Source organism: Homarus americanus, unplaced genomic scaffold (assembly GCF_018991925.1).
Source record: "Homarus americanus isolate GMGI-L3 unplaced genomic scaffold, GMGI_Hamer_2.0 scaffold56009, whole genome shotgun sequence".
Lineage (NCBI taxonomy): Eukaryota > Metazoa > Arthropoda > Malacostraca > Decapoda > Nephropidae > Homarus > Homarus americanus.
Window position 1 is genome coordinate 3,915,296 of NW_024739542.1, and position 22,163 is coordinate 3,937,458.

Genomic DNA, 22,163 nt, shown 5'->3' on the forward strand with positions numbered 1-22,163 from the left:
GTACCTCAGCTACCCTGAGAGATTGGAGCGCCTAAACTTGCCTAGCTTATACTACAGACGGGCAAGGGGGGACCTAATTGAGGTGTATAAGCATCTCAAAGGGCACTACTCAGTCGAGTGTCCTTACCTGGAGCAGGTGGACGCTCGCCCCACAAGGGGTCACAGTTCAAGGTTGAAGAAGCCGCAAGCTCAAAAAACTGTGAGGGCAAACTTTTTCGGAGTAAGAGTTGTGAACTCTTGTAACAATCTGCCAGAAAGTGTTGTGATGGCACCAACTGTGAGCTCTTTCAAGACCAGACTTGCCCAACACTGGAGCAGGTTCAGGTACATTCAGAAGCTGGTGCATGCCCAGTACTTGCCAACAATGCGTAACAGAGACGTGACCGATCGCCCAAGTGGCTAACGAGCCGATCAGTAGTGATGAGGATAAAAGTAAAAGTACGTAAGTAAGAAAACAGTTGAATGCAATGCCAGCAATATTGCATCTTTGAGTATTGAAGTCTTGGTATACCTTATTGTCTATTTCTACACGGCTTCCAATGGGCCATCAAGCCAATGCATCCTACCCTTTGTTTTTTAATTCATTGACATTTTTCATTAATGCTGTACAGGCCTTTTCCTTGTGACACTTGTTTCATTCTCACCGTTCAACAGCCAGTGAGTTATTCCACTTTCTTAGTATGACTTTGGTCCATCCATTGACAGGTTTATCCACCATCAGCAAGTGTACACAATAGCATAGTGGAACTTATTGCTGAGTTAGTTAGGAATTGAACACTTGATCAATCACTTGTGAACACTCCTGAATAAGCTACAGAGTAACTGTAACTTCAGATAATTACTTCTTTTTTCTTTGAGTACGTTCAGACCAACTCAGACCACCAGGTTTTGCTTCATCAAGTATTTAATACTTCCCTATAGGCTTATACTGTACAGTATATATTGTTTCCAGTGATATCTGCCTTACTTAATCCTGAAACTTGCAATCTCAAAGATGGTACAGTAAAACAGTAAGTCTTGCATATAATGTAATGTATCATGTGAAAAATTACAGGTTTCTAATGAATAGAGTTTTGGTACTCTAACAATGATTGTTGAATTCTGCTGAGCTGTATATAATCTCCTTTAAAGTCATCATGAAATAAAATGGCATATTCATGACATACATTAAGTCACTTATAGATTTGTGACAGCAGTATAAGGCTTGAAAATTTTAAAAAGAACTATGGAAGCTGACATATCAATTGCTACTGTCCATAGCTGACATGGCTGTGGTGTTGACACTTATACTTGTGGCAGCATCTGCAAGAGCAGTATGAATATCTTTTGCATACACCACCTGATTTCTCACTGTTCCAAGATAATGAGCATATTTCTGCACATCAACAGGTGGTGTGGATATTGAATTTGGTGTATACATCTGGGAAGCCTTTCCTTGCAGTTGACTGTCAATTGCTGTTCTCTGTGGATGGAGAAAGATAATAGAATATGTGAGAAATCAATTAACCCTTGAAATACAACTTCCTCTTACATCCAGACTCCATGCTTCACACTCGCATTAAAATACATTTATCAATTCCCCTGTACATCGCCTAATTTGCTTTATGCTTCTCTCTCTCTGCATTTCTCTATGCACCTGTCAGTTTCTTCCCTCAGCTATTCTGTGGTTAAATTTATCGCTTCTCCACCTATTTTATCTCCAGTATTCACTAAAAATTTATATTTTTCTTCCAAGCACTGTAGCACATCACAGTAAAGTAATGTCAGTTTACAAACAACTTGCCTCCTCTCTCTACCACTATTATCACATTTTTGGCTATTCCATCCATGGCATTATTAAAATAATCATGGTGACATTACACATTCATGACAGTCCTACTTTCATTGGAAAACAGTATCCTCTTCAGGACAGTAACCCATTTGATTCTATTAAATGCTTTGGCCAGCATTCAATTTCCCATTTATCACATACATTTCCTGTACCTCCCATGTAGTTTTTAATCAACTGAAATAAGATTTTTTGAGATTCATAAATTTCATAAACAATTGTGCATGCTATACTATTCCTTTGGTACCCTTCCTATGTCATTAATACCTGTACACCATCCATTCTTCCACAATTTCACCTTCCATCCTTAACATTTGAAAGGTGATTACACCCATTCCTGGTGTCTTACCATTCTTGAGCTTACTTACAGCCAGTCTCTTCCTCTCTTATCATTTTGGCACCATTCAACCTACCACATATCTCATGTTACATTTATCAATTGTTCAAAAGTAAAATTCTCTCAATCTTCCTTTTACTTCATTTTTTTTTTATAATTTATTTCCTCTTACATTTTTTTTTGCTATTTCCACTTGTTCTCTTAGCTTTCTCACCATATTTAATTCCCTCCTAAACAGCTTCTTTTTGTCTACTGTAAAACCCCAATAATTCGTACACCCCAAATTCGAAATCACCCATAATTCGTAATGGTTTGCTGTTACGAAATATATACTGTCCTGTATTACATACAGTGAACCCTCAAATATTCAGACCTGGTAAATCCGGATTTCAGAAGATTCGGACAAAATTTGGGGGTTCTGGGGCCTAAAAAGCCTCCCTAAGAAGCATTCCCAAAACAGAGCAAAGATCTTAGACCAATGTTACTAAGATGTCAACGTGCAGGACACAGGTGCCCGAGGAAGCCGGAAACGTACACAGAGTTGTCAATTATTGTTAGTGGGAATATAATTTCATTAACTCTAGTAATGATACAATGTTTCTTATTAGGTTACTGTATGTAAATGCATGGTTTATATAACTTGTATATCACTGTGCCCATCACCATTTCCAAATTAGACTACAAGATATGTATTTCTCCGATACGTATTTCGATCGTACATCTGGCAATGGGAGCGAGTAATGGGGGTGGAGTGACTCTAGTTAGCATGTCGTCTGCTGTTGTAACTCTCCTCACTCCCTGACATATTTCAATGAATTTGCTGTTGTTATTAGTGTTTACTGATTTAATAGTGATTAATCATGGCATTGTAGCCAGGTTAGACTCATCACTGTAACCACCGGGATACTGGGCCAAGCTGTGAGGTGTTATAGTTGTTTTTCAACTCGTATTTTCGGGTAGATATACGTAACTTTCTTCATTTATTTTTACTCGGTTACATGCACACACCATCCTACGCACATATTGTGAAAAAAAGTAAAAGAAATAATTGTCCTGAGGGCAAACACATAAAGGGAATACTGTATACATTTCTTTGCACACGAGTTAGCTGGCTCAGTGAGGGAGCGGAGGACGGTAGGAAAGTGTAGGCACTGTAGGGGGTGGAAGCTTTGCTAGGGAATCTGCATTCCAGCTGGTCTTCGTTACTATGGTGAAGCAGGGAGTGTTTGCAAATGGTGACCGTGTTAAACTTTCATTCGGCTTTTATTTACTGATTTGGCAATGCAGTGGTTTTTGTTGTAACTTACTTATTGGTATTATTTTTATTTATTCCTCACATTTACTGGTACTGTATAGTATAATATTATTTCAAGAAAACTATGGCTACAGGAGGAAAATACACACAAAAGTTTTTCCTAAATACTCCCTGCTAAAATGGGGGATGTGTCTTATATGCCGTAAAATACGGTAGTGTACTTTTGGTGTTTTTATATACAATAATTATTTATAATTTTTATACATTTAGTACATTCGCCGGAAGATACAGACAATCGGCTTTTTCAAACAGGTGGTTCCCCCATTTAGTCTGGATCTTTGAGGGTTCACAGTATGCCCCTCCCCCCCTCCCGGTCAACAAATGATATTCACGGATTTGGCAATTCATGACCGTTTTGAGAACCAAACCCTTGTGAATTTTAAGGTGCGTGCTGTACTGTATATATTAAAATTTTCGTAGTACACCCTCGCAAATCTGGACAAATAGGAAGGAGAGGGTATCCGGATGAACCGGAGGATGAAGGTGCGTTAATTATAATCATAACATTGTACATCAGCTTGCATTCCCCAACAGTCATTTTAGGGGTTGAAGAATCTGGGCTATATTTAATTGCAAATGACTGCAGGGAACCTTAGCTTTTCGTATATCAGACACCATTTGCTTAGCGATGCCATATTCACTACAGACCAACCACTCACTAACGTTTATAACAACTCCAGCTTCTGAGCTACTCAGTAAGCACGTACGTTTCCTTTTGGGTGCCATCACTACACTTCACAACAGTCACAAGGCACAAGAAATCAGGCACAAAATACACCAGGAACAGCAAAAGGGAGTGATCGAGAGGTAGCAAAAAGGTGTACACACACCGAGACTGTGGAAGGACGCACATTGTGAGTAGTGGTGGGAGATGTAGACAGAGTCCATTTTAGCAGTGGGGAAGTAAACGTGGCATACGGACAGAGAAAAAGACCAGATATGAATTTGCCACATCCAGACATTGTCCGAACCAACCACCACTAGTTACTGCCTGCCATCCCACCCATCATTCAACTTGAGTATTAGCACAAATTTTCATTTAAAATCTATTTTCTTACTACTGTATTATTAGGTTTTCTTCTATTATTGTATTATTTTATTGTAGTAAATAAAACATATACAAATATATACTCCGTATACTCAAGTATTGATTGTTAAAAGAAAATTAAAGAAATATAACTACTATTATAGAAACCAAACAAACAAAATTAACAATACTTATACTAATACGGTACACAGAAAAATACTCACAAGATTCAACTCCATCTGATCACAGAGTGTGTAAAACTTTTCAATACTTTCTTCATATTTAGCATGCTGCATTTCACCAGCATTCCTGTCAAAAGTCAAACAATATCAGACTAATCAAACTGAATAATATAACTGGGAAGATTATATGTATGACATTTTGCTGATATGTAAACAATGGAATTCTGGGTACTGATGGATTTAACAATTCCAGTGATGCCACTACCCCAGTGAGCACTGGTGTCATCTCTGTTAACTCATTAACTAGCTACAGTATTAATCAATCTCAGAGTATTCACAAATTATTTCCAGTGTTTTTAATAAATATGATAACTTTACTAAAAAGGTCATTCAACAATACAGTGTACCAACAATAATTACGGCAGTTTTGGAAGGGTGATGAAATAACAGACACAGCTGATGGCAGTAATTGTGTGAGCACTGAAAGCTATGTGGGGATGATGATGACACAGAATATCAGCATAATACAGTACTTTCTTTCATAACTTAACACAAGTGCACAAGAACTCCATAGAAGTACAGTACCCATTCGAAATTTACAGTACCGGTATACTACTGAAAAAAAAATCCCGTAACCTTAACCCCTTTCAAGTGGAAAGTTTGTATTAACAATAATTTTACCCTATGAGTTTTCAATAAAAAAGATTGTACGATGCATTGCTCTATATACCAAGAACTTTAAGTAAGAAGAAAATTTTGAGCAGATACCTAAACAAAGGAAGGAATCAATCAAGGACGGGTAAAATACTTGTACATATCTACAGTACGAGAGATTGAGTCTGAAATCCAGTTTATAACTACAATAAACCAGAATAGAACAACTCAGGAATAAGCCTGCCACAGTTTAGGAACCCTGGACAGCATAACTCATGACAGCTGGGGTAACTAACCAAAGATTTGCCATCTCCCCTTCAGGTTATTGCCACAGCCATCATGAGTTTCAATGCTTAAGCCTATGGCAGGCAATCTAAAGAATCCCATTAGGTCATAAACTAACACTACTAACGTTGTTAAAATTCAAAAATGTGTTTAAGTGAGTCTGAATGATGGTCAAATACCTGTTTCCTAAATCAACTTGGTGATTGCCTGTAAGGTTGGTGGCAAAACATCCGAGGGATTCCTGTGAACAAGAAAGAATGAATTGAGTTTTAACATTCCTCTACTGCCACCAGATTTTCCAATACATTTCTTCAAACAATGAGAATAAATGAATGACACTAAATAGTCTATATTTAATCATGGTTCTGTTACAGGTGTAAAGAGAATTTTTGCAGGGTATGCAAGAATTTCTGGGGTACAAATCTGAATTCCTATTTTTCCTATAAAATATTAACTTTGGTATAGAATATGGCCCATAAAACTAAACCTATTCTATTAACCCATTGTGTATGAGGTCCACTCTGTGTTGAATAGAATTGTCAGGCTTTAACAAATAAAATATTAAAAGTGGCATCCCAGTAGAGAAGGGGTTAAAGACAAATGTACAGTATTGAGTAAAAGAGGAAGACCAAGGTGCTGTAGAGGATTCACTAGAAATGAGAGGGAGGGACATCTAAGAAGCAGGTGTAGTGGTGTGTATGGATGACAGGACCACCATTAGTGTCGAGTGATTTTTGATGATGGACTTGCTGGTGATGGGAGGTTGTCTGAAGTGGAACACGTCTGTTTCAGCAGTAAGACTGAATTAATGTTATTGAATAAAGATAAAGTATATTAGTTCCACTTGATTCTGTCCAACCTGCAATAAACTACATAGGGTAAAGGCTTGCTAAAATAATTAAAAAGTTATAAAAAAACTTTCTCATATAACTGTAGATTGTGTAAACAGAAACTTTCTCAAGACAGTACTAAACATTTGTGTTACTAAGTTGTAAAAATCCTTTTTATGGTGAAGGCAAGTGGGGATGATGACAGAATATCAGCATAATACTTTACAGTGACCCCTCCGTTAACGAACTCAATCCGTTCCAGAAGGTCGTTCGTTAACCGAAAAGTTCGTTAACCGAAACCATTGTTTCAATGGGTTTTTGGGTAATTGGTTCCAGCTCACCGAAAATTTCCTAAATTCAACAAAAATGGTAGAAAAGTTCACTTACTTTGAGGTGTGTATGTAGAAGGCTCCTGGATGATGATGATGATGATGATGGGATTTAGAATAGGGGTGGAGGAGAAGGAAGAAGAGAAGGCATTGGGGTGGAAGAGAAGTCACCCCATGGCGCCATTTCACCCATAAAATTTTAGCTCTGGTGTAATTCAAGATTATTTTCTTTAAATCAACACTGCACTGCATTATATATTGTCAATATGTAAAATATATTTCAAAATTACCAATAATTTGCTTGGAAACACAGAAAAAAAGCGTTTAGTTGAAGAGAGTCTCAAGCAAGACGTTACCTCCAGTGAAAACAGAGAGAGACTAACTCCTGTTTGCTGTGTTAAGAGGCTGGATGCCGCGCATTAAACTAGTCACTTTACCTTCAATTATGTTCAATAATTGTTAAAATTACTAAAAAATTGAATATTCAACTTTTAAAATTATTGAATAGTATAAACTTCTTGATATTTACTAAAATAGTAAGGAATTTAAGCCCTAGAACCGATTAATGTATTGGCGGACTGATACTAAAGCTGGTTGCCCGGTCAGTGCAAGCGAAAACATGTTGAGGTCGGTTCGTAAGAACTTCGTTAACCGAATTGAAGATCCTTATGGAAGGCAGTTCGTTAATCGAAATTACGTTAACCGAGGTGTTCGTTAAACGAGGGGTCACTGTATTTCATAACTTAACACTAGTGCACAAGAACTGTACACATCCAGTGAGACATCACAACTCCCACCCCTGTCACGCTCTTCCAATTACTTTGTACCACTCCCTCATACCTCCTTTAGTTTTCACTGAAGTTCTGCTTCCATCATAAAAACTTAACGGGTTTTACTTAACTTTCGCATATCTCATCCGAGGTCAATATTTCTCATAGGCCTTCTTATTTATATAATTATATACTGGGTATTGTTTCTAAGGCTATGAATGTAGTACAGAATATACCATACCACACTTTCTACTTCTTCTCTAAGGTATAAAAAATGGGAGGGGGGGGAATAAAGGGTGACTAAGGTTTTATCATATTTTTTTGGGGGGAAGGCTCTTGGACTACAGTACAGTATAACACTCCTTCATAATTTGTACAATAAAAAAAATGATGGCACATAGCAAACACAACAGAAACTTCATAAGCCACAGAAAACTATACTGCAGAGTACAGCTGCTCCTCGACTTATGAAGGGGTTAGGGACCCAAATCCAGGTCGTAAGTCGAAAATGCTTAAATAATACATAGAAAATCTAAAATGGGTTTCTCTTTTTCTTCTCAGCACCATAAAACTCTCACTTTTAAGCTTGCCAGCCATTTTAATTACAAAAAATTTTTTTGTCAGAACACAGCGCAATCACTAACGTCAGGACTCCAAAATAAGTACAGTCGGCCCTTCACATACGCGGGCTTAGCATACACGGATTCGCAAATACGTGGATTGCCCAGCCGGAGGAATATTCTGTACATTGAAGTAATTGAAGTACATTCAAATCGCGCGCGGCACCGCCCCCCACCCCGCGCTCCCTCACTCAGTCAGTCTCGCTGTAACCACGCTTGTGATGACATCAGCATTGTAGGTCGACCCTGATTTTTTTTACCAAAAAATCGTTAATTTATGATATTCTTTGTTTATAGGTCGACCCAAGTTTTTGAGGGTATTAGAACAACAAAACCTTCAGTAAAAACACTTTACGTCCAATAAACTGAGGCTCGCCGTGCCTGAAACACAGAGTGCCGAAGGCAAATTGTTTACCATTCATTATTACGACACTTTACACTGAAACGCGGGTAGTTTCAACAAAAATATTGTATATTTCCATTCAAGTATTTATTCAAGTCAATTAGGAGGGAATATTATTGTAATACAACAGTTTTTAACTGAAAACCAGTACTGTACACTAATGTACAACAATTTTTATCTCTTGAGCAAAATATATGACGTTTATATTCAAATTATTGGCTGTCTTGCAAGGATTCCAGCAATGCAAATTATAATCTCCTAACTTTAGTCTGAGATATTATATAAGATAAAAACTGTAAGCCTAAATAAACCCCTGGCTGAGCAGATGAGGGAGGGAGGGATGGAGCCAGCCAGCCAGCGAGGGGTGATATGTTTGACAGTTTGAGCCGAAGGTCTCTGTGTGTTTATTTAACAGTCCTACTACGCTTCTCCCATTTTAAAATGCCAGTGAAATGGCCTGGGAGAATATAATTAACATTGCTGGGATTCTTGTAAGACACTGATTAATTTGAATAGCAACATGCTCTAATTTGCACTAGACATAACAATTTTAGTACCGTAATGAAATTAGTACATGTACACTCCAGCTTTGCATTAAGGTCATTTATTTCTTTTAGTACGGTTTGTGCATGTAAATGGATGAAAATAAATGAAGAAATTTATGTAAATCTACCCAAAAATACAGTTAAAAACTATACTGTATTATAAAATGTACTACACAGTATTGTACACTAATGTACAGTCATTAGCCTACATAAGGTTTAGCATTCATGGATTCACAAATCTGGGATTGTCCAGCCGGAGGAATATTCTGTACATTGAAGTAATTGAAGTACATTCAAATCGCGCGCGGCACCGAACACGGGACACCGCCCGCTCCCGCAACCTCACACACACACGCAGAGCTCTCCCTCACTCAGTCAGTCTCGCTGTAACCATGCTTGTGTTGACATCAGCATTGTAGTTGCAAAAATATTACATTTCCGTGAATGTATTATATCAAGCACAGTATGAATAGAATATCACTAATATAACAGTATTTTAACCGAAAACTACTAAAAAAACAAGTAACATATCTTGAACATCGGAAGGCTAGGTAAAGTCTTTTGTTTTCATGTAGTTTATCCTAATTTACATTGAAATGCATTACGTTTCAGCAAAACTACTACAGCAAACTACTACCAGGATCCTCGTTAACAAGCGCCTCGTTAACGAGATTTCGGGTTAACCATTCACCTCCATAAGATTTTAACTTCGTTAATCTAGCACCGATTAACGAGATTTTACGAGTCGACCAACATAAAGCTGTTGCATTTATGTCCAATCAGCTGTAGTATTAGTCCGCCAATACAGTAATCGGTTTTAGGGCGAATTCTTACTATTTTAGTAAATATCAAGAAGTTTATACTATTTAATAATTCTAAAAGTTTAATATTAACTTTTTAGTCATTTTAACAATTATTGAACATAATTGAAGGTAAAGAAACTAGTTTCTGGCGTGCCATCCAGCCTGTTAACACACCAGACAGGCGTTAGTCTCTCTCTGTTTTCAGTGGAGGTAACATCTTGCTTGAGACTCTCTTCAACTAAATGCTTTTTTTTCTGTGTTTCCAAGCAAATTATTGGTCATTTTGAAATTTATTTTACATATTGACAATATATAATGCAGTGCAGTGTTGATTTAAAAAAATAATCTTGAATTAACCAAGAGAACTAAAATTTTATGGGTGAAATGGTGCCATGGGGTGACTTCTCTTCCACCCCAATGCCTTCTCTTCTCCCTTCTCCTCCACCCCCATTCTAATTCCATCATCATCATCATCCAGGAGCCTTCTCATACACACCTCAAAGTAAGTGTACTTTTCTACCTTTTTTGTTGAATTTAGGCAATTTTCGGTGAGCTGGAACCAATTACCCAAAAACCCATTGAAACAATGGTTTCGGTTAACGAGCAACCTGCTGGAACGAATTGTGCTCGTTAACCGAGGGACCACTGTATTTATTTCTGAGAATATGGAAATGTAATATTTTTGCTGAAATGACATACGTATTACAGTGGAAAGTGACGAAAGCAATGTCTTTCACATTCTTTCATTCAAAAGATGTTACCGTAATCGCTTTTCAAATGGTTTTCAGTTAAAAAACTGTTGTATTACAATAATATTCTATCCTAATTCACTTGTGATGCAACAGTTTTTTAACTGAAAACCATTCGAAGAGCGATTACGGCAACATCTTTTGAACAAAAGAAAGCGAAAGTCATTGTTTTCGTCACGATTTTATCCCATTTTCCACTGTAATACGTACGTCATTTCAGCAAAAATATTACATTTCCGTGAATGTAGTATATCAAGCACAGTATGAATAGAATATCATTGTAACATAACAGTATTTTAACCAAAAACTATTAAAAAAACGAGTAACATCTCTTGAACATCGGAAGGTTAGGTAAAGTCTTTTGTTTTCGTCATATATTTTATCCTATTTTACAATGAAATACATGAAGTTTCAGCAAAACTACTATTTATTTCTGAGAATATATTCATTCAGGCGTAGTTTAGGTAAAATATACATGTGATGTAACATTTTTTAACTGAAAACGATTTGAAAAACACGTACCCTCTAGCCCTGTTCAAGGAGAAGACTGGGAGGAGCTGTTTGGTGCTGAAGACAATGACAAGGAAAATGATTTTGATGGATTTTAATGAAAATATTCAGAAATATGGTATCGTAGTATTTATTCAAGTAAATTTGGATAGAATATTATTGTAATACAACAGTAGTGAAGATGTGGAGGAGGCGGAGGGATAGAGCCGGGAGGAGTGGTGACGCTGGAGGCGGGAGCAGGGACGAGTGGAGATGCCAGCCAGTACATTACGGGTGTACAGTATTAATTGTTTTTATAGCTCTTTTTGCATTTTAATATTAAATACTGTACATTACATTTCAACAAAACTACTATTTATTTCTGAGAATATGGAAATGTAATATTTTTGCTGAAATGATGTACGTATTACAGTGGAAAGTGGGATAAAATTGTGACGAAAGCAATGACTTTCGCTTTCTTTCGTTCAAAAGATGTTACCATAATCGCTTTTCGAATGGTTTTCAGCTGTGGGATTATGAGGCTAATGATACGATAGAATATTATTGTAATACAGCACAACAGTTATTTAACTGAAAACCATTCGAAATGCGATTACGGTAACATCTTTTGAACGAAAGAAAGCGAAAGTCATTGTTTTCGTCATGATTTTATCCCACTTTCCACTGTAATATGTACGTCATTTCAGCCAAAATATTACATTTCCATATTTATTTCTGAGAATATATTCATTCAGTCACAGTTAAGGTAAAATATACTTGTGATGTAATATTTTAATGAGAATACGGTATCGTAGTTTTCTTTTGTTTCAAATTTAATTAACAAAGATTGATGTTTCAAATGTAATGAACAAAAATTTATGTACAGTATCTATAAATAAACTTTAAAAAATGAATACTTTATGTTTTACATCGTCCTGTGCATACCATACCATGCATTTGGCTACTTTGGGTTGCTATGATGACGCAAGAGATCTGCCCTGGCAACTGTACCGACACTCACAGCTGGTGGTGCGTTGGTGCTTCGTTTCCATTGTTTACTGGTAGTTACTGGTAAGTATTTTTCAACCTAACGAAATTATTACCCGTTTAGAGGTTGACCCCCAATTTTTTGCCAAATAATTTGGTCTTAAAAACTCGAACTACACACAGGTATATATGGTAAAGAAGGACATGGGGGGCCAGGGTTTTTTTGGTGGGGGGCAGCAAAAGTACACAGATTTTTAACATTCACGGGTATCTCTGTTACCTAACCCCCGTGTATGTTAAGGGCCGACTGTAATTTAAAAAATTTTTGGTACGACTGAGGCGGTCGTAAGTCGAGGAGTAGCTGTACTGTACAACAATAACATTTATCAGAATTAGGTCTCCTTACCATGAGTGACTCCTTCATCTGGCCAAAATGGTTCTTAACACGACTGATACTGTCTAGCTTGTACTCTTGCTGTTGACTAGACTGATGTTGTTGTTGTTGTTGTTGTTGCTGCTGCTGCTGCTGCTGCTGCTGTTGTTGTTGTTGTTGTTGTTGCTGCTGCTGCTGCTGCTGCTGCTGCTGTTGTTGTTGTTGCTGCTGCTCTTGTGATTGCTGACTTTGTTGAAGATTTTGTTGTGACCCTGTTGATGATGTGTAAATTAATAAACTGTGTCATTTTCCATGTTTATACCTGCATGTACACAATTTTGTGTACTGAACTGGTTAACCTAAACTAAAGCACAAAAAAGCAAAAAAACAATGCCAAACGATTTTGTCTGGTATTAAGAGAACATAAACTGGGCTGACCCCAACACAAAATAGGTCATTATTTCCCCGAGTTTGCTTTATGTTTGGTACAAAATAAAGAAATAATGAAAAGACTTAATTCGAAAGTGAATTTCATCTTTGACTTCGACCTTTTATGATATATACAGTATTTAAATTTTCTAACATCCTTTCTGAAGTGCTAATGCCTTGAAATCATTTGTATTTTGATAGTCCAGATATTTAACATTATTTTAGAGAATAACAGGTCTGCTTACCAATTGTGAATACATTTAGTTGGAATAAATGGACAGCTACATGAACATTTTCTATAAACCAATCAGCAATTTGTAACTATAGACGAGGGGCGTAGCTTACCGGCCAGGTGAGCGTGGAACTAGTATAGACAGGAGGACACAACAGCTAAGACAGGGGGACACAAGTAGGTAGTGGGAAATGTTCTCAAGGTAAGAAAGCTTTTATTTTCTACGTAGTGGATATTCTGTCGTGACTGGCTAAGTTCCTACTAACGCTATTTTACTTTGAGAGCGCTCTGATTGGCTAAGTACTTTCTGTCTAATATGGCAAGGGTCTGCTCTCTGGCTAGGAAGTTAGCTAAGGCTAGGTAGGCTTCTTTGGTTGGCTAGGTTAGGTTCTAGTTAATGTTGCCTCTTTTACAATGATAACAGCATGTGGAAAAAATGAACTCCTTCTGGTGGTAGTGGTGTTCTCAGCTATTACCATATTTTTAACCTTTATACAAGTTAGGTAATTTTAGATAAAAGGTTTTCAAAGGCTTGTTTGGGGTTCTTTTTAGTAGTGTTATGCCAAGGCATAATCTGGTACTATAATGTTTGTAAACTGGGTGTTTTGATTTTTTCTGTCCCAAGCAACAGTTATTTTGGCAAGTTTAGGGAGATTTTCTTGTATAACTTGATGTATTACTTAAGTAAGAATTTTCTAGAATGTATTGCTTTATTTTTTTTTTAAGATTTACTTCCTATTGTAAGCCTTGATCAGAGTAGAACGTACTAGAACTTCCCAGACCTGCCTGGGTTGTTTTAGGATCGTCTGACGAGACATATACTGTATAAACACCCGCGAACAGGCTAAGAGTCGGTCGACCGTATCTGCTCAAAGTGTGAAGTAAAAGCCTAGTAAGACAACTGAAGATAATTGTTGTGCACGTATTGTGGAATTGTTGTGATCAATATAAAGTGAAAAAACAAAGGAATTGTACACTGGTAGTGTGCTGACTATATATTCGAAGTGCGAAGTCCAGCTGTGAAGACATTACCCTGTGAACAGTGTTGTGAAGAATTAGTGACTATTAAACAAGTCTACAGTGCACAAGTGTGTTTCTGTGACCTCGTTGAAATCTACCTGCCTGTTGTCTGTACACTGATACCGATCGTTGGGAAATTACCGGAGACTGGCGGGACAGCCAGTGGTAATTCGAAGACACGTGTGATATATCTACTGCTTCTGTATACTTGTATATGACCTGGCCGCTGGTAACCAGTGGTGGAAGCTGGGTAAGCGGTGAAAGGAGGGTCATAACAGTATTTTACCCCACATTTTCCCTCTACTGCCCATTTTGAACAACCAATATTATTGGTAATTGGGGAGGTCTTATCGGTTAAAATACACTAAAAATATAAATTTGCGCCGGAAAGGCGAAATAATTTTTCTTTTGCATTCTCCCTATATAAATAGAAATATGAAATTCCATTTTCGATCTAAAATGAATCTTTAGTCTATTTTTGTAAGTAGTTTCCATGCACAACAGAAATATGGTTAGGTATGTTTATAGCTACACAATGATTGACTCATGGCGAAATAAATACCTAATGCTGCCAGTCACGCTCAAATATAGTTCTCGCGTTGTTTGCTGGTAATGGACAATTAGCTAATCAGAGAACACTCATGGCAAAATTGCGTCAGTAGGAACTTAGCCAGTCATGGCGAAATATTAACTACCATTTTCTACAGAATTTTTTTTTAAATTTTAGGGTAAAGGTGTAGAAGAGGGTGACCACCAGAAGGAATTGTCCAAATTGGTTGAATTTTTTTTTCTACACACTAATATGATATTAAACACAAAAATGGAAACAATGCACAGATCCAAATAGAACCTGACCTAACATACCCCACCTATGGGTTTGTTAGGTCAGGTTCTATAAGGTTCTATGCATTATCAGGTTAATTTATGTGTTAAACAACTTACCCTAATATTGGGGTTGATATATATCAGCAATGGCAAGGAGGAATACGTGGAAGCGTTCACCATCATTTAGGAAACGTCTCTTGAAAAGGGATTCAGCGAGGTAAACAACAATGGCGCCGGGAGGAGAATTGTGAAGCGAGATAGAGTAAATAAAAAGATTGTCAGGTTCTATTAGGTTCTATGCATTGTCGTTTCCATTTCTGTGTTTAATATAATGTTATTAGCATTATATAAAAAAAATACAAAATAATGCATAGAACCTAATAAATCTTAACCAAACATACCCAACCTATAGGTATGTTAGGTCAGGTTCTATGCATTGTCGTTTCCATTTTTGTGTTTAATATCATATTAGTTTGTAAAAAAAACATTCAACCAATTCCTTCTGGTGGTCACCCTCTTCTACACCTTTACCAATTTTAGTTTCGGTCATCCCTGTATTGACATATCCAAACTATGTGATTTCGAACAGTTATGAAGGTCCAAATCGTTCAACACACATTAAAACCCACTGGAAAAATATAGTTTGAATATCTAACCTAACCTAACCAAATTCCTAAGATTCCCCGGATGACCGAAACTAAAATATCAAAAAAAATTCCGCAGTTGGAGCTAAGGGCGGACCACTCTCATCAAGCATTACCCATCATTGTCCTTAACCATTAACCTTAAACTACACTAAATTCATGTCAATACTTGTCAATAACTGTTGTAACATGCATTTACTGTAGAATATATCAGACATAAAATGAATAAACTTAACATAACTCAGGTTAGATAGTTTAGGTTGGTTCATTTTAACACCAATAAATCATTTAACGTAGTTGGTAAATCTGAAAGTTTCTTGGATGTAACAGAAACTTGACAAGAGTTACAAATGACAGACCAACCCGGAGAATGGTAAACTGACCCAAGTGGTGAAATTATAAACAACTTAAGTCCTCATCTACCCATTGTGGCTATTCCTCCATGCTGGCTTTGCATCATAGCTTGTTGCTGTTGGACCTGTGACATCTGAGCGTTCATCATCTGGGGATTCATCTTTCTTATTCAAATTGAGCAGAATATATATATGCAGTTTACGTGAGTCTCCCTTTGAACCAGTGAACAGCTTCCCTTCCTTCTTCCTCTGACAACCCCTAGCGGTGTGGCCACTTCTCGGGGGTTAACTCCTCACAAACTTTACCTCAGTTCTCACACAACACACTGGGATGCTTATGAATACTAGAACATAATTGGTTTTCTGTTTATTATGTCGTAATGTATAAGAAAAATAATACAAGTTTCAAACTACATAGCTATATAACATTCTCTTATGAACGAAAAATAGGATTTCAAGTAAAAAACAAACACTGAAATGCGTTTCTTTTGCTTAAAATAAGTTCATGAAATAAAATAATTAAAATTATCTTACATTTCAAACGAAAGTATTCACTGGATGAAATAAATGTTTTTTTCAACAAAAACTTGTTAACAAGACGGAAATCACATTCAAAATAAAAGTTAATTACAAAGTGTGATTCTTTCACTTTATTATCAGCTAGAATTTTTAGCCTCATAATTTACATCACATAAAAGGTAGCAGGGTTCATAAGTCTTTTGTGTACATGTATCCTTTAGGATTCTATGGCAACTAACACATCCTCTGGCTCACCTTCATCTTCATTTGTTGGAGGATCTTTTTATCCCAAAACTTTTCAACATTTCATCTGTAGGAATGAAGGAAACGCATGTCTCGGACTCCAGCCTTAGCTCATATCGAATTTGTAAAATTACTTCAACTGACCTCACATTAAAGCGATTTCTTAGTTTGGAATTCACAGCATTCATTTGGGAAAATATTAATTCCACTGACGCATTTGAAAATGGGAGTGAGAGCAAAGCTAAAGCTAAGGAAGATATATTAGGAAAGGACTTTTGTCTAACCGAGTTTGTCTTTTTTTTTTATCCTCTTCACTACTGATTGGCTCGTTAGCCCAGAATGACACTGTAGTGGATTCCTCCCCTACAAACGCTTGTCGCTGAGTAGCCGACCCCGCGAATTCCCCAGTGTATGTCTCGTGGTCTAGGTCAACCAGCGCCGCCTTACATGACGGAGGTCAACTATTAAACCACGCCTACCTCCGCTATATAAGACCTGACCTCGTGGTGACCTACCCCTCTTTCTACCTACAGCCGCAGCAAGCAACACTTCATCCTCCACTCCTGCCTGGCGGTCCTCGCTCCCGCCGGCGAGCATGGCGACCCACAAGCTGTCCTCCTCTGAGCATCCTCACCAACCAGCTCTCTCCACTCAACGCTTGTAACCACGCTGCCACTTCCCAGCACCAAGCTGCACTGTACATCCAATACAATATGTATACAGGGAGCACATTGTGAGTTTCGTTTCTCCATCCCATCCTGAGTGTGAATCAAATAACCCGTACCCCACAAATGGTGACCCCCGGAGATTCGCACTCACACAGGATGGAGGAGAAACCGATCACGCTCCCAGTCTTCAAGCAACATGGAAGACTGGCTTATCCACACAGAGGCAGCTCTCATCGGCTCTACAGCTACTGTCTCTACACCACAGGTTAGACATCCTAGAGCAGCACTGCTTCTCTAGGAGGGAGATAGGAAGGAACTGGTTTACAAATAGGGTGGTGGACGAGTGGAACAAGCTGAGCAACTTTGTAGTAAGTGCTGGAAAGTTTCAAAAGGAGGCTGGATATATTCATGGATGATAGAGAGTGGTAGTAAATCTCGACAGGAGCTGCCATGCACAGGCCAACCGGCCTATTGCAGACTCCTTATTTTCTTATGTTCTAAGCAGACACCAGCTTCTCTTCCTGCCCCAAGCACCACATCCTACCGACCCCAACACACCCGTCCTGCCTCAGACGCCGCCTCCACCCAGCAGTACCCCCTGCCGCTCCTCCTGATGTGGCCCCTGCTCCTGATGCGGACCCACACACCCCTCTTTTCTCCCTCAGGTACCCCCTGCTACTGTCCTGCACCCTGCTGCTGTCGTGGACCCAGCTGCTGTCACGGAATCTCCTCCGCTCCTGCTGACGCAGCCCCTGCTCCTGACCCAGGCCCACACACCCCAACAGGCGCATCTGACGACTCTGTACCTGCCGTGAGGGAAGCACAACATTCATCGCCTCCACACACCCTTTTTCTCCTTCTCTACTCCCACAGATGTTGTGTATCTAGACAGTTGTCTCCTCTAGCGGCCAGCTCATCCACGCCCTCGCCGTTATGTCTCACATGTGGCATGCACCGCCCGTTCTGCCTCACATGTGCCATGCAACCCTGCAGACAACAAGTCTCCTACACCGCCTGGAGGGAAGGGGGAGTATTGTAGTGGATTCCTCCCCTACAAACACTTGTCGCTGAGTAGCCGACCCCGCGAATTCCCCAGTGTATGCCTCGTGGTCTAGGTCAACCAGCGTCGCCTTACATGACGGAGGTCAACTATTAAGCCACGCCTACCTCCGCTATATAAGACCTGACCTTGTGGTGACCTACCCCTCTTTCTACCTACAGCCGCAGCAAGCAACACTTCATCCTCCACTCCTGCCTGACGGTCCTCGCTCCCGCCGGCGAGCATGGCGACCCACAAGCTGGTCCTCCTCTGAGCACCCTCACCAACCAGCTCTCTCTACATCACGCTTGTAACTACGCTGCCACTTCCCAGCACCAAGCTGCACTGTACATCCAATACAATATGTATACAGAGAGCACATTGTGAGTTTCCTTTCTCCATCCCATCCCGAGTGTGAACCAAATAACCCGTACCCCACAACACTGTATTGTACTGCTAAAACATGACTTTGGCCACTCTTCAAACCCCAATGTATTCCACTCATTCTCGAGTTCATCCATATCTGTAAATGTGAATTGATATTTGGAAGCTATACCTATAGATGCAATTTGCTCTTTGCATTGAGAAGTTGCAATGGTTAGGTGCAACTGTCACCATGTGCAATGTTTCAATATTAACAGGAAGACACAACTGGACGTCTTTGAGCAATTCTACAACAAACTTCATACATCGCTCTTTGACATGTGTTATCTGCGCTTCATTCAGAAGGCAATTCACAGGTGTAGTACTGAAATCATAGCCAAAATGAATAGCACAAAGTGGAATCAGATGATCCATAAACTTCAAGTTAAGGATGTTCTCTAGTGAACACTTGGACAGGGATTGAGGCTTTACAACCATTCGCATAAGATTGCGATACATGCGAAGTAGTCCTTGTGTCGAAATGAAAAATTCTTACCATTGCCTGAAAATTCACATAAAAATATATACTACAGATATCAGGGGAGCAAGCATCTGTATGATAAGAAAGCAAGAGGAAAGTTTGGACGTTGGTCAACGTGTACCAGTGTGAAACCTTCATGGAAAGGGAAGGAGTAAAATCTAGGACAATTGGTATGATGATATGTATGTGATATCCCATGTGTTGAATGAGGAGGGAAGTGTGTATAGGGTTGTTCCTGAGGAAGGAGATGGGGCTTCAAAGGTAATACACCGCATGCAGTTGCGGGCAGCCCCAAGGGTAGCTGATGGCTCAGATGTGACAGATAGGTATGATGGTGATGATGAGGACGATGTCGGTTGCCCGGTGGGGGACCCACACCCTCAGTGCCGGATTAACCATGAGGCACTGGCCTCAGGCCCCCCCGACTCTTAGGGGCCCCCAAATCCAAACATTCTCGAAGTTGAAGCGTATAAAACATGAACTTCGTTCAACGATGTCCTAGCAGTCTCAATTTTCTGTCTCTTATGAACATTAAATGTGTTATTTTGCAGAAGCTTAATATTGATGAAATCATTGATAAATTTGGGTATATTTTGTTCTTGTTATTTATATATACCTTGAGGGTAGGGGGCTCCAAGTTGATCTGTGCCTCAAACCCCTATTAAGCTTAATCTGGCCCTGCACACCCTGACAATGGTGAAAAGCCTAGGAACAAGGTAGAGACACATAGTTCTAATGAGGACCTGGACCCTGTAGCAGATGGTATTAGTAGCAGTAGTGGGGAAGTCTCAGGGTGGATTTGCAGTTCATAGAAGTAAGAGAGCTATGGCAGGCAAACACTCCAATATGTTTAGGTTACCTAAATTGACAATGCAAAATATTTTGGTGCTATAGATTTAAGTTTCACATTGTTAGTTCCTATTTGTCAGTGCAATTTGTAAAGTTCCTCCTACCAACTGCTCAGTGCCTCAGAATGTTAGGTCAATTATTTTCTTTATTCCCCATGTGAGGTTTAAGTGGGGGCAGACATAGTATGAGGAACTCCAGAGACAACTATTTGGCGATTTAGTGTATTTTTTAATATGGATATGTATTTTTGTGTGTCCCGAGTAGGAAAAAAGTATATTTTGTGGATTCGAAATGGGGTTTGCTACCAGCAAAGGCAACTGGGCCCGGGGAAAAGACGCCACAGCAACAGGAGTGCACCAAGTATTTTTAGCTCTATTAGGGTGAATTTGATAGGTTGAGCATAATGAGTGTTATATGAAGAATGTGATGAACACGTGGAGGTAACTTGTAAGCCAGAACAAGGTTAATAAAGCATTGTTCTACAGACATTCACCCCTGAATGAGTCGGCGCCAAGCGTCCACCCCCTTGTTATGCTGGTGGGTTGGGTTTGTTATGTACTGTTTAGTTCCTACTAATGTGTTGTGCCAATATGTGATTATGACAACAGTTGATGCTTGTTTTGTATGTAGAATGTATAATGACTAGTTATGTCTGACCTAGGTCCCAGCCTTTCCTTCCTCAGGTGATTTCTAGAGTAAAATAAAGGAGAGAAATTTACATATATGTGTCCTATCCCTGCTATGGGAGCCCACTGATACTGATTTACCTTCCAGATTTATTCTGGAACCAATACATTCCCAGTGCTTGCCAACAGTGCATACTATGGTTTGGGAAAATATTGGAAGCATAATGTGTTGTTTATGTAGATCCTGCTGCTATATGGCATCACGAACTTTTTTACTGTCCCAGGTTGCTTATTTGATTGACTTTCTGCCTCGTTTACACACAATTGCAGGGTCTCAATTGTTTCTCTTACTTTGACAACATAACACATATATGTACTGTACCTGTTTATCATTTCTCACTCTTGAGCTGGGTTTCTCCCATTTCTTGATTTAACTATAGTTCCTGCCCCCACCCCTCCCTCCCCAATGTGAGTCAGTGACCTGTGCCCAGGTGGGCTAATCCCTGAAAAAAAATAGTGCGTAACAGATGTGAATGACTGCACAAGTGGTTAACAGGCCAATCAGTAGCAAAGAGGATAAAATAAGGTACAGTATTCATCAATTTGACATAGTAGTCAACCTGTAAGTTATGGCTTGCAGTATCAGCATATACTGTACCTAAGTTAGTTTTCCCAATTATTAACTGATTTTACCATACATAGCTTGTTTGTAGTTTATATTATTTTATTATATAATTAATTAAAGTGAATATCTAGCAGTTGTTCAGTGGTTTTGGAAATGCTATTACAGTACTGTAGTCCTATTGGACCATTCCTGTTCTCACAAAATTGCCTCATAGGTTACTGGATTAACCATACCAGGCTCTCTACTCAAATCAAAGACCAGCAAGTGATAGCTCTCAATTATATTTCAAGACTAACAGTATTTGTTTTTGATGAGACCCCAACCATTGATAGCCTGCTATCAGCCTTGATGATTGTAAAAGAACACCTGGAAAAGCAAACGGAACTGAGGGGCACCACAGGCCCAGTTCCTCAACCTGGTGGATGAACTTCATCACCTTATACTCTGTATGCTAAAGCTAGGTGAAGTCTCACAGGACATAAAAGATATATAGTACTGGCAGAGACCATCAATCTGCATAAAAATAATGGAAACTAAGGGCACTGCATGTTGCCCTCACGAATCTAATTAAACCAATTTGACCTAGTTAACTTAACTATTAAGAAGGACAACACAACAACCACACCCTAAGTTTACAAGTTGCATGACCCAGTGTCAAGAA

General features: G+C 38.9%; 1 protein-coding gene across 1 annotated transcript; it reads right to left on the reverse strand.

Annotated features, from left to right (window-relative positions):
- Positions 1-1,015: 1,015 nt before the first annotated feature.
- On the reverse strand, positions 1,016-16,413 carry LOC121874877 (mediator of RNA polymerase II transcription subunit 29-like). The gene is made up of 5 exons (XM_042379196.1): positions 16,100-16,413; positions 12,560-12,798; positions 5,808-5,869; positions 4,732-4,816; positions 1,016-1,462 (listed from the first exon to the last, which is right to left on the reverse strand). The coding sequence occupies exons 1-5, from the start codon at positions 16,188-16,190 to the stop codon at positions 1,241-1,243; spliced, it is 699 nt and encodes a 232-aa protein (XP_042235130.1). The 5' UTR covers positions 16,191-16,413; the 3' UTR covers positions 1,016-1,240.
- Between the last annotated feature and the right edge of the window lie 5,750 nt (positions 16,414-22,163).

Excerpts from the sequence above, each read along its gene's own strand:
- LOC121874877 (XM_042379196.1), bottom strand. The coding sequence starts at position 16,190 with ATGAATCCCCAGATGATGAACGCTCAGATGTCACAGGTCCAACAGCAA. Across the intron at positions 12,799-16,099 it reads TGGAGGAATAGCCACAATGG|GGTCACAACAAAATCTTCAA; the intron begins GTAGATGAGGAC and ends CATCATCAACAG. Across the intron at positions 4,817-5,807 it reads CAAGTTGATTTAGGAAACAG|GAATGCTGGTGAAATGCAGC; the intron begins GTATTTGACCAT and ends GACTTTTGACAG.